This window comes from Macaca nemestrina, chromosome 5, assembly GCF_043159975.1.
Source record: "Macaca nemestrina isolate mMacNem1 chromosome 5, mMacNem.hap1, whole genome shotgun sequence".
In the NCBI taxonomy this organism is placed as follows: domain Eukaryota; kingdom Metazoa; phylum Chordata; class Mammalia; order Primates; family Cercopithecidae; genus Macaca; species Macaca nemestrina.
Window position 1 is genome coordinate 131,150,485 of NC_092129.1, and position 13,663 is coordinate 131,164,147.

Here is a 13,663-nt window from a genome sequence, read left to right on the forward strand (position 1 = left end):
GTTTTGTTTCTTTTCTTTTATAGGTACATATAGAGAAGAACAGAAATGTACATACCGATTTCTGATGCAAGGATTCGTCTGCAAACAGACTGACCAAGTGGTCCTCATTCTTGATGGCGCTGATGCCACTTGGGCAATTCAGAAGTTATATCCAGTTGTATCTGTGACTAGTGGTTTTGTTGACATCTTTAGTAGTGTAAATGCCAATATTCCCTGCTCTACCTCTGGGTCGGTGTCTACTTTCTATTCTATCTTACCCACCAGGCAAATCACCAAGGTCTGCTTCATGGATGAAACTCCTCAAGTTTTGCGTTTTTTTCTATTGGGGAACAAAAGTACCTCCAAGCTTCTCTTGGCTGTATTCTACCATGAGCTCCAGAACCCCCACGTCTTCTTAGGGGAAAGTTTTATTCCACCCACTCTGGTTCAGTCAGCTTCCTTATTGCTGAATGAATCTATTGGTGCCAACTATTTCAACATCATGGATAACCTCTTGTATGTTGTACTACAAGGAGAGGAGCCCATTGAAATACGCTCAAGTGTTTCCATTCACTTGGCCCTCACTGTGATGGTTTCAGTCTTAGAAAAAGGCTGGGAAATAGTAATACTCGAAAGACTAACTAACTTCTTACAGATTGGCCCAAACCAAATCAGGTTTCTTCGTGAGATACCTGGCCATGAAGAGACCTTAAAGGCCATTGCTGACAGTAGAGCAAAAAGAAAGCGCAATTGCCCGACTGTGACTTGCGCTAGTCATTATAGAAGAGTCAGTCAACGTAGGCCTCTCATGATGGAAATGAACTCATATAGGTCTTCACCCCCAACGACTGTGGAAACTATGTCAAAAGTGATTGTCATTGAAATTGGCGATTCGCCAACAGTAAGGACTGGAATGATTTCATCCTTATCAAGTAACAAATTACAGAACTTGGCTCATCAAGTCATCACTGCTCAACAGACTGGGGTACTAGAGAATATTCTGAATATGACTATTGGGGCCTTACTAGTTACTCAGTCAAAGGGAGTCATTGGCTATGGGTAAGTACTAATTATATTCACATCCAAATGAGGGTGAGGGCTGATTTTTTAGGTCCATATTGACATATGTTGCAAATGTCAATGTACTTACACTGAATCATATAACTCGTCTGCTTTTTAAGAATAAAAATTCAAAGTGTCATTTAAAGACTTAAATTCTTAGGTTTTAGATTGTGTATTAAATTCATATTTTTCATGATTATTCTATTTCCAAGGTGGTAGAAAGCATTATATTTTGATTCCTTAAAGTGAAAAGCATGTGGGAAGAGATTTTTTGGAAGCAACTTGTTTTTAGTTCATTTGATCGTTTATTTATTTATTTAATGAATTTAAGCAATAGACTAGGTTCTAGGGTTGGTAAAGTGAAATAGATATTATTCTGTTGCTACTGCTATATCATTTTATTTGTGATAGTGCTAATAAGCTATTAGTATTTAATGGGTAGTGATTACTTCTATACAACCATCAACCATCTCCAATGGATGTGGAATTCAGTAGAACTTAAATAAAAAGCAAAACTAAAAAGAAAACCACGTCCTCACACTTGGATAAATATTCAGCTAATACATTGATTGTCCTTTTGTACACAGAGCAACATATCTAAGTGAAAGTTTAGCTAGTGTTTTTGTGTTTATAATAGAGATAGATGTTCCTCTTTCCTGCTATACATTGATATATAGAGAAGATGAGAAAAAATACAAGCATATTTTTCTGGATCTGGTTGATTTTAAGGCCTTTGGGAATTGTTAACTTAAAAGGTACTCATAGCTTATTATTATCACAACTTACTCAATTTTGGATATTTTTGTCAACTACCAAACCTTCACCATGTTAGTGACGTTATAATATTATGTATGGTGGTATGAGGATTAGAATGCTTAAAGGAATGATGCTGATGGATGTTAGCTTACATTTAAGTATTTTTCCATTAGCCCAATTTTATTTAGGTCCCACTGAGTTCTTGTAAGTATATTATAAGTATACATACATGAATAATTTTTGTCTAGAGAGAAAGAGAGTCAGTTTATTGCTTAATTTTATTTAGATTTTACAGTACTGAGCTTTCTAAAAGGTGGTAATTCCAAAATGACTGATTTTATATTATATATAAAAGAAGCCTCAGTGAATAATGTGCTTTTAACTAGAAACAGAGAAAAGTCAATGAGTAGAAGCAATAGAGCTACATGAGAGGAAAACCAGCAGAGAGTGGATCCAGCACAAATTTAGGTATACACACACATATATGTGGGGCATGCCATTCTATCATGAAGAAATGAAATAGCTTCAGAGAAAAGATTGCTTTTATTTGTCACCCACCATTTGTCATAGCCATCATGTTTTTTTACTTTTGACTCAGTTATTTCTGATTTAATAAGAAAGAGTTGAAAGTGTAAAATATAGAATTGATTTTGTGTTGCAATGTGTTCTATCCCCCTATCTCTCTCTTTTTCTTTAGTATTTTAAAAGATATTTTCTAGACATAAGGCAAAGATTAAATCTTCTAAAAATAAGGAAGGGCTGCTTCTTAAGTATATCTGAACAAACCTCTCCCGAATGAGAAATGCCATATCCTATGGCATTCAATGAGAATTAGCAAGGTTTCTCATGTTTCCCAGTGTTGCACAGTATGATAAAAAACAAAACAAAACAAAACCATAAAACCTGACACAGGCCCCAGAGCCAGCCTTGTTTCTTTCAGCTTTATCACAGTCAGCTGGGTTTTCCACTGAACTCACTAGAGAGCTATTGACGAGCCAATGAACTGACCTTAAGCCAGCAGAAATGAGTCTAGGAATGCAGTGCTTTCATGGAAAAGTACCAAGGATGTTCTCCAGTGGTTTGCTCTTGTTAATTTAATGGGGTTATATGCATTTCAACAAATTCAGGCCATACTGGACACATTTTTCTAAGAGAGTACTAGCCACTTTCAAAAGCTACCAACTTTGGGCCGGGTGTGATGGCTCACACCTATAATCTCAGCACTGTGGGAGGTGGAGGTGGGTGAATAGCTTGAGTCCAGGAGTTTGAGACCCACCTGGGCAACATGGTGAACCCCATCTCTACAAAAACACAAAAATTAGCTGGACATGATGGTACATGCCTGTAGTCTCAGCTACTTGGAAGGCTGAGGTGGGAGAATTGTTTGAGCCTGGGAGAGGAAGGTTGCAATGAACTGAGATTGTGCCACTACACAACAGCCTGGGTGATAGAGCCAGATCTTGTCAAAAAAAAAAAAAAAAAAAAAAAAAAAAAAAAAAGAAAAGAAAGAAAGAAGCTACCAACTCTGTTTTGTGGGAAGAGATGGAGTAGCTGTCTACTTTCAAAGTAAATAATACACAGTGAACTGGCCTCTTCCGGTCTTTATCCTCCTCTAGAGGCATCTGGATTCAAGCTTCCTCTGCTTAGCTAAGTTTCCATCACCATGTTTTCCAATTTCCAAAACTTTGTTGACCTCCATTGTCGTTTGTTGTCTTCTTGCATGCGCCATGGTGGTATTCTGCACCTATCAACCCGCTATTTACGTTTTAAGCCCCACATGCATTAGGTATTTGTCCTAATGCTCTCCCTTCCCCTGCTCCCCACCCTACAACAGGTTCCGGTGTCTGATGTTCCCCTCCCTGTGTCCATGTATTGGCATTATTCACCTCCCACTTATGGGTGAGAACATGTAGTGTTTGGTTTTCTGTTCCTGTGTTAGGTCGCTGAGAATGATGGCTTCCAGCTTTGTCCATGTCCCTGCAAAGGACATGAATCATTCTTTTTTATGGCTGCATAGTATTCCATGGTGTATATGTGCCACATTTTCTTTATCCAGTCTGTCATTGATGGGCATTTGGGTTGGTTCCAAGTCTTTGCTATTGTGAATAGTGTTGCAATAAGCATACGTGTGCATAGGTCTTTACAGTAGAATGCTTTATAATCCTTTGGATATATACCCAGTAGTGGGGTTGCTGAGTCAAATGGTATTTCTTGTTTTAGATCCTTGAGGAATCGCCACTCTGTCTTCCACAGTGTTTGAACTAATTTATACTCCCACCAACAGTGTAAAAGTATTCCTATTTCTCCAGAGGCTCACCAGTATCTGTTGTTTCCTGACTTCTTAATAATTGCTGTTCTGACTGGCATGAGGTGGGATCTCATTTTGGTTTTGCAGGGACCTCAATTCTATAGTCATAGGAAATACATTCTTCCAACAACCTGTTTGGAAGTGAACTCTTCAGCAAACCCAGCCAAGCCTCTCTGGACTCCTGGCCCACTCCCTGGAGATATAACACATTGGTGTTACTGTAAGCCGCTGACTGTGGTAATTTGTTATACAACAATAGAAACTAATATGCCATGTCACATAAAGCTCTTTGTTCATGACATTGCCATGAACTTTGGGCTATTAAAACAGTTACCATGAGGGTGAGCATGACACTGTGGGAGTGTTTATCTGTGTATGCGCAACATGTATATACTTATCACATTAGTAGTGTGTTTTTAAGTTCCCTCATTCTGCATAAGGAGCACCCTATCAGGTTACTTTGGAATAGAGAAGAAAACCAGGAGAGCCAATAAATTATACAAGTCTTTTGGCATTCAGTCACCTTTAACATTTTCTCTTCTGCATCTTCTCCTCTTTATGCATCCTGGGCACCTGCTTTCTAGAAGACAGCTGTTTGGAGCATGAAATAGTAGACTCTTTCTATCAGCAAGGAAGTACGTTCTTTTCAAGACCGGCAGAATGTTCATCCTAGAAGAGATTCCTATACTACTGGCTTGTCTCTGTTCTTCCCCATGACAAAAACCACAACTTTGCCATTAAAGAGTGTTTTTACATCATTCCTTCTTTTCACTGCAGTACAAATACGCTACTTTGTTTAATTGGGTCAATGGCAAAATTATTGCAATCTTACTTCATATGTGTGGCTTCGTAGGAAAGTGAGATGTTCTACGTAAGCAAGCTTTCTATACAATTAAAAATTCTTCCATTAATAACAAGCATTTTTAAGTCTTCAACTCTTAAACATTAAAAAAAGACAAAGATTGCATAATATTCAGACTTATTAAATGGGAAATAATGTAGACTATTCACATTTGTTATGATGATTCATGGTCATCATCAAATCTGTCATTTACTTCACAATCCTGTTTTTGCAGTGATGCCCTTGAGTACTATTTTTCTTATACTGAATGGCGCCAGACCACTAAATCTTTAATTCTTGTCCTGCAGTTTATATTTTTTTCTGCTATTTTATTGTGAACAGGATGTTAATTGTAATCTATTGTTGCTGTTGACACATCCACATCCAGAAAAGTTCTAATTCCAAAATCAGATGACACTACCTTAAAATCAATTAATTTAAGAATTATTTGTACACATCGTGAACTCGCAGGTAAATATAATAGACTCTTGAAAGCTTATATTTCAATGTTTTTTATTCCCCAATGTTAACTGAACAGCTATAATGTTCAAAATATCATATGGTCCCTGTAAGAATCTAGAGATTTGAAAATTAATGGATATGAAAAACAGCATTTATTCAACTATTTAATGAGAAGATGTTATACTAAATCTCATTCCGTATCTATTACAAATAAATCATTAATTCTCTATGAAGCTGCTTAACCATTAATCCAGTTTTTCATAACATTAACTTGAGTATAAAATGTTAATCTTTATAATATTTATTAGGTGGTCAAGGTTTCGACTTATGATTATATTCCCAAGTGTGCCTAAGCACATTGTAAATCACAATAAATTATCATTCAATATATCACATGTAGTGAAAGGTAGCCTGTTTTACTTTTCTACTATTCTAAAACTCCTGTGCAACCAATATCTTGAATTAAATCTCTTCCATTAGAAAGACCTTGAGTGATTTCTGTTTTCCTGAACAGACTTATGACTGCTACAGCTCCCCAGGATAAACAGGAAATTTTGGTTATTTTGCATATGATCTTTAAAAATGCAGAGTTTTCATTCTCCTAGATAAAATAGTCATGCTAGATTTATTATAAAATATTGTTTTAAATGATTTGCCAATTAAAATACTTAGGTTTTTGTCCCCTGATTTTTTGCTTATAATTGATTTTACTTATCTTTCATTGTCCTTATGCCCTGTTAAACCCATCTAGGCTTCCTTAGCAGCTAGTCAACTCCTAAGAGGTGTTTTTGTCCCCTGAATTTTGGAAGATGTCCTGTGTTTATTCTGTGTCTTTATATACTTCTGATCCACTGCAAGTTACACCTAAGGTTACTGAAATCTCGTTTTTAAATGAATAATTCCATGGAATCACAAGAGTTTAATCAGAAGTATCACAGAATAGAAGTAAGCACACTGCTTCAGGAGTGCCCCAGAATGTGAAGTTGAAGGCCAAGATGAGTGGTAGTTTTTCAGAGGCAATTAGTGACCTAAGAACAGAGGGAATGCATAATGGGTACTGATTTGGCAAGTGTTACTATAGCAACATGTACTGGGTGCTTATAATATGCCAGGCTTGGAACCGCTAGATCACAGTGCCAGAAAAAAACTGTCAGATCATAAGACATTTCTTCCCTCTTAGGAGTTGGCTATTTGCTAAGGAAGCCTAGATAGGTTTAACAGGGAGCATCAGGACCATGAAAGGTAAGAAAATTGCATCTATCAACTCAGAAGGATAACCAGAAAAGTCATTCTTGTCATACAAAGTATATAGAAGGTTATTCTTTAGGGGGAGATCATGGTGTTCTATATCTTTGCATATTTCACAGTGCCTTGAACAATGTTTGTACATAGTAGAAGGGTTAACATATATTTGTTAAATATATAGAAATATGTTGACATTATATTTGTATTTTCCCTATATTAACATAATATATATATTTTAGATTTTTTTAGAATTGACTAAAGAATTTACTTTTTTCTTTCAGGGTACAAAATTGTCCAAAATCATTTTACAATTCAAGTCCCCTTGTGGTACATATAGAATATTCAGCCTTATCTAGCCTATTTAAAACAAGAGAGATAAAAAATGCTCAGGACATCCTGAAGCATTCAATCAAAACATGAGGCTTTTTATAGGAACTCGGCTTAGTAGCTTTGAGCAGAAGGTTGAAGACAGAGTATCTCTGATTTCCACCCCAACTTCACCTCACCCCACCCCACCACAGTAGGTCTTGCTGAGAGCCAGTTTTCACTAATAAAATTTATTTGCTCTTTAAGTTTTCCATGCAGATAGAAATAATTCCATCTTCTACAAGGTAAACATTTCAGATCTGGTGGAATTGAAAAGCAAGAGTTGACATGAATAGGAGTGATCTCTTAATTGGGAAATTTCTGTATTTTCTTGACTTTTCTCCTTTAGCCTGCATTTAAGTGTTGTAGAAAAAAAAAATTCTTTCACATACCTAACTGGGTATTGGAAGCTATTAAATAATGGTAAAAACTGGGATGAATGGAGGGAACTTTTCTCCCCCATTTTTTAAAGTTTGGCTGTAGGTCCTTCTGCCTGCAGGCTACAGTCACATTAGCAGTTGGAAATTGGATAACGACAGCACAATGACAAATCCAGGTTGCTTGCAATAAGTTGCTAATCCCTTTGCTTTAATATTGGAGCAGCATGTAATGATGTTTGGACATCACTCCAGTTTACTGACGACCCCACTGGGGCCAGCAATAGAACCTTACAACTGTCTAACAAGGCATCAGGTGACTCCCGTCGTCACAGCAACGGACACTGGAATCTAATCTTCCCTCCATCCCTTCTAGCACCCAATAACGCCTAGATTATATAAGTGGCCCATCATTGCTTGGTAACTTGAATCAATTAACGTTAATTCGCACAATGCTATGATGTATTGTGATCACTTTCATTTCAAGGAAGGGGGAGAAATTGCTATAAGTCACCTAAAATGAGGTTGTCTGTGGTGCTGAGGTATTAATTGGGTGTCCATATTAAATGCAAAAGGAGCCCCATCGTGAAAGGAAAGTGGATGAGTGACTCTCTTGGCTGCTATTGACCTATCAGAAGAAGACAGTGCCCTTTTCCTTTGCTTTTATCTATTACAGTTTTCCCTATTGCGTGTCAAGTTGATGTATTATAAAAAATTCATTTGGTGACCTTTCACCCCCTTAGCAGATTAAACAATTTCACTTCGATGGCATCATTAACAGGACCCTGCATTTAATGATGATTTCTCTAAAAGGCCACGGAGATTCGATTTTAAGCTAACAGATTTATTGCACTATTATAACATATCGTAAAAAACTGTACCACCTACGGTCAGGTTTTAGGACAGAAACTGCTTAAGAGTTTATGTGGAGCTTAAAGTGGTATTACCTTGGGATATGCTGCAGCAGCAAGTCTGTGACCTCCAGTGAGATGCTGTTTACATTTAACAAGAGATGTTTGCTCACAATAAACTTTAAAGTGTGTCAGGAATGGGCCTTTTAGCGTGTGTTCAGGCAGTTGGTTTCCCTCCCTTCGTCTCTAGACATCAACGTACTTATGTCAGAATCTTTGATGGAGTCTTTCAGTTTCTTTAACCCAGACTGCTTGCCTGCATCCTAGCCCCCATCAGAAAGAATTTAAGGAAAAAGATTAGGGGAGAAATAGGATTTGATAACAACGTTAGAATTTTCTAATAACCTGGAACCCACAGAAGGATAGAATTAATAGCATGGATTTTTAAAATCTGGTTTAAATGGTTCCCTTTAAAAAAGGAAAGGAGCCCTAGCCACTCAGGCTAAACAAACTAAGAAACGTTGTGGGGGCTAGTGTGTGTTGAATTCCCAGGGAGTGATTCCAGCCAAAAAGCCAGGGTCTTCGCTGGTAGATGACTAAAGAGCTTCTTAGGACCACATATTTGCACTCTGCCCGCATTTCCTAGGATTCCTAGGGGAGAAGAAAATTGCTTCCTATGGAAACTTCATATTTAGTGATCCCTTGTATTTGCTCTTCCACTATTTCTTCTTTCGGAACAAATCTTTGCTTTTTCCTGACATGCACCCTCCACGTTAAATAAATACTTTATCCTTTCCTCCTCGTGTGGGGAAGGGGAGGTAGTTAGGAGATAGAATAGTTGACTTATAAACATTAAATGGGAGAAAGCAAAGTAGGCTATTTTAAAAATAAATAAGTAAATAAATAAATAAATACCTCATGAGACCTGGCCCAGGCTATTGAGGATAACTCATCAAGGAATGCTCTATGTCAGGGTCCTATATATGATATATGATGTCCAAGTGCCTCCATTTATTTGCCAAACATCTGTTGCATGCCTATGATGTGTAATACACAATAGACTTAATGGGACAATAGGTGTATAATTTTATTTTAATGATGCAAGCTCTGTCATCAAAAATGCCAAAACTCTGAGTGACATATGTTTTACACTGTCATGAATTATATAACTATTTTGTTTGTGTTCCATTTTGTTGCTAAGTCATGTCAGCACTTAGTATGTTCAAAGGAAGTGAGAAGCAATATAGCTCACTGGTTAACCACTCTAGATCTTAGTCAATGCTTACTATTTGTAGGACCTTTGGCAAGTTATTCAAGCCTTTTTGGACCTCAGCTTCTTCATATATAAACAAGAGTACCCACCACATAGTGTCATTTTACAGATGCAATGAAATTATACATGAACACTTTATCATGGAACTTGGTATACAGTACATGCTCAGTAAATGGCAATTATAAGTATTATTCTCCTCAGATGCTTCATGCAACTGAAGTAAATTAATTCATTAATGCTATGAATAGTTATTGAATCCATTTAGTACAAGCATACTCAGAGAATATAAATACGGTTTGTTGTGAAGATTAAATGAGCTCTTCTGTGTAAAACAGCGGTGTACTGGAGTTTGCTGTTGGGTGTCTCTTCCCAGCTCTGCTCAGTGGTAGTATCTTGTCATCTTGGAATTAGTTATGGTGGTAGTATTTATATCATGGAATTGGAACACACCCACAAATCAGGGCATTATTTGGGAAAGCTGATTTAATAGCTTACTATTGGACATGTCCATGTCCTCTCATTTTAGTCTGAGGCTTTTATTATTATTATCTATATGAGTTTGAGGCTAATTTCACTGAGACTTTTGTTTTTTGACTGATTTTAATAAATGATAATAAAAATATACACTCATAATTTGTGATTTTTCCCTACCACCCAGTCCATTTTCATTATAGCTAAGAAAACATATCAAATACATACATAATTAACCTTTGCTATAAAGCCATGTTCACTACACAGTGTCTTATTTTCTAGAAACACAGACAAATGCAAATATTTTCACTGGTAATAATGGATTGTGCAAAATTGCTGCCACAGGGATACGTGTAATCCCAAGGATGTATTTTATTTGTTTTTATATCTGCCAGAAATTCAAGCAGTTTTAAAACTGGGAACTTGATATATATTCGGCCCTATGTACTTTCCGTCCTAGTCCAGCCTTCAGATGGAGAAGTGGGAAATGAGCTTCCAGTGCAGCCACAATTGGTATTTTTGGATGAGCAGGTAACGTTTCACAGGAAGCAATCTGTCTTTAGAGCTACGTAGCATGTAGCATTCAGTCTGTCTTTTAGAGTGTGTCATCACTGATCCAGATTTACAGAGTGCCCACTGTGTGCAATTTGTTGCACTTAAGAGCTTCTCACTACTTTCACATTTTTCCTTCCACTTCACAGCCTGCCTTCCTTCTATTTTCTCTGGACATTCAGAATTTGATCAAGGGTAAAAATAAAATTCTGATACTTTTCCTCCCCAACCAAATTCTTGAAGCAGGTCTGTCACATCTTCTCTGAAATCTAGCCTTCACAAAGAAGTAGATCTACATCTGAAGAAGTTTTTCATATGTTAATGAAGGAACTTATGACATTATAGATACATTACAGTTTTATGTTTTTTTAAATAATCTCTCTTATATGTGGTTAAGTAAAACAAGAAGTTTCTGTGCTTAATTCTAATTTCAGGCTTTGCGTCCTGATTCTATTTTATCTTTCAGTATTTACAAAATTCACAGTGAACTATGATTGTTGAATTGGCTTTCTCCTACTTACAAATGCATCCCCTGACGTGTTTGCAGAGAGAAATCTGTGGCACTGAGGCACACTTGGAATCCTGTAAACTTTGATCTAGTCTGGCACTCGCCCAGCTCTCTCCTGTTTTCTTCTCTTTACCTTTCCTTTCTTATGAACCTTTAGCACATAGTACCATTCTTTTCTATAAACATAGTTTTCCTTTCCTCTCCTCACTGTTCTGCCCCAACTTGTCTTGCAATAATTTCCTTACTCATATATAAGTTAATTCTGATATATTCTTAACATGAGAAAGACAACATTTATTTATCACTTTCTTTCCTTTATTTCTACTGAATATGTTCTTTATAAAAGCATATATCTGAACCATCTTCTTTCCTAACTTCACAAAATTCTCTTCTGAATCCAACTTTTTCTTTCTCCCTCCTCCTATTCCCATTTCTAGAACCGAAGAGTGGAGTCCCTGGGGCCCCCTTCAGAGCCATGGACAATTTCAGCTTCCCTGGAAGGAGCATCAGACTCAGTGCTAAAAGGTAGGTAAAGTATCTGTAAATTTCAGGTATCTGTTACCACTTTATCTGCACATAAAATATTTGCACCCATTAGGAATTCATAGCAAAATTGGTAATACTGAATTTCTTCAGTAATTTGGAAGGAAACTCCTTCATTCCTAATCTACAGTGTCAGTGTCTGTGAAAAGGAAGATTAGGCTGCCAGGAAATCCCAAAGTCACCACCTTTTCTCTCCCTTCCCTTTCACAATAAAGCAACATTTTCAACATATCTGTATCCTTAAGGTAGTGTAAGGAAAAGTGCATGGCATTTTTGGGTGAGTATCAAATCCTAGGTTTTCTGCAGTCCACTCAGTGCCCCCATGACACACCCTTATTTGGTACAGTATTATGGACTGGGCCAGGGAGCAATTTACCAAGTACAGTATGATTTCTATGGGGAAATAGAAAGACTTGCTCTCAGTGGTATGAAGAATAAATGTGATGATAAATGCAAAAGCACCTGACCCATAGCAGCCCTCAGAGTTAGTTTTTCTCCTTTTGATCTTTGTCTATCCTCTTTTGCCTTCCTGTTCTATCCCAGAACCACTGCCAGCTCCACTTACTTTCCTTGAAGCTTGTTTATGTGAAAATCTATTTAAAATGCAGATTTCTACTAGGCCTAAGATAGTTTGGCTACATATTCTGCAGAAGGACCCAAGAATGTGCATTTTAGGGCCTGGTCTAGAGAGAAGCAAGCAGGTATAACATGGTTTTTATGGGAAAAATAGTTTCTGAGTTCTAAATTCCTATCTAACCCCCTCACACACAAAACCATTGAAATACACCCTACTCAAAGAGGCACATATTTCTTTATTATGAAATAGTTCAATCATTGTGTTTTTATGTTGTAAAACAGTACGATATGTTATCCACAGAAAATATGTTAAGGAGAATGTGTTTGCGAAACAGAATTAAGACAAAGGAGCCTCATGACTAAGGGAGATCAAGGGAAGAGGTAAAGTGAGAGAGGTGCTGGAGCCAGACAGACAACAGAGGACTTTGGGGACCACGGTGGGGAGTTTGGGCTGCACTCTCAGTGAGATGAAGAGCCGTTGGAGGTTTTAAGCAGGCCAGTTCCAGAGTCTGACTTGCATGTTTAGAGGACCACTCTGTTCTGTGGAGGGTGGATTGGAGAACCGCAAGAGTGAACCTCCTGAGCCAGTTAAAAAGTGATTGCAAAAGGCCAGGCAAGAGATGGTGGAGATCACAAGTGGATTAATTCAGAATGTCTTTCAGAAGTTGAATCAGCAGAATCTACTGGGAGCAAAGAAAACAAGGACTTAAGGACAACTTTTAGGTTTTGATTTTGTTATATTGGGTGGATATTGGTGTTATTTACTGAAATGGGGAAGACTGGATCGGGAGCAAAAAGCAAGAGTTTTTATGACGAGAAACACAGAAAGGTAAGTACAACCTGGCTGCTGGGCCAAATTAAGACTCAGGCCCTTTTGATTTCAGTTTTAAGGCAGCAAAAGCAAGAGGTTCTGTTTTACAATTAATATACTTTGTGTTCCAGGTGTCACAAGAGAGTTTTTTGTCCTCTTACCGGCCTCCCTCCAACAGAACCCATACATTATTAGTCATGCTTCCTACCAGGAGCCTTCTCCCTATTGTGTGCAGTCAATCGCCCAACACATAGATCTCGCCTGACAGCCTCAAACTCTTCATGCATAGGGGTTGCCTCTCTGCACAAGCGGCCTCACAATGATCACAGCACCTTGAAATTCTTCCTCTGCTCATGGATAGGATTGTGTATTTCCTTCTCATCAGAGGGAGTCCCAATCATGCACAATATTACAGTCCAAGTCGGGGCTTCACCTTGAGGTGAAGAGAAATTCATTTTATGTCAACCTGATATAACCTAGAATAGGAGGGTTCAGTGGAACATTTTAAAATCATCTCCTATATTTGGATAGGGAGCCAGAGATTACAACAGTCTGAAAAAGAGGATCTGTTAAATTTCTTTAATCTCTCCCACTAGTTTCAATGAGAAAATTTTAAAAATGTCCCAAGAATCCAAACGGATTAAAAATGGTTTTAAAGGTAGATGGAAAATATCCTCAGAAA

The 13,663-nt window shown here is 37.5% G+C and overlaps 1 protein-coding gene across 1 annotated transcript in view; it reads left to right on the forward strand.

Annotated features, from left to right (window-relative positions):
* Positions 1–13,663, forward strand: part of LOC105490872 (PKHD1 ciliary IPT domain containing fibrocystin/polyductin) — a 472,028-nt gene that overhangs the window by 424,130 nt on the left and 34,235 nt on the right. Inside the window, 3 exon segments of the mRNA XM_071096950.1 lie at positions 24–1,038; positions 10,387–10,522; positions 11,489–11,576. Coding sequence (XP_070953051.1) covers positions 24–1,038; positions 10,387–10,522; positions 11,489–11,576 — 1,239 coding nt within the window.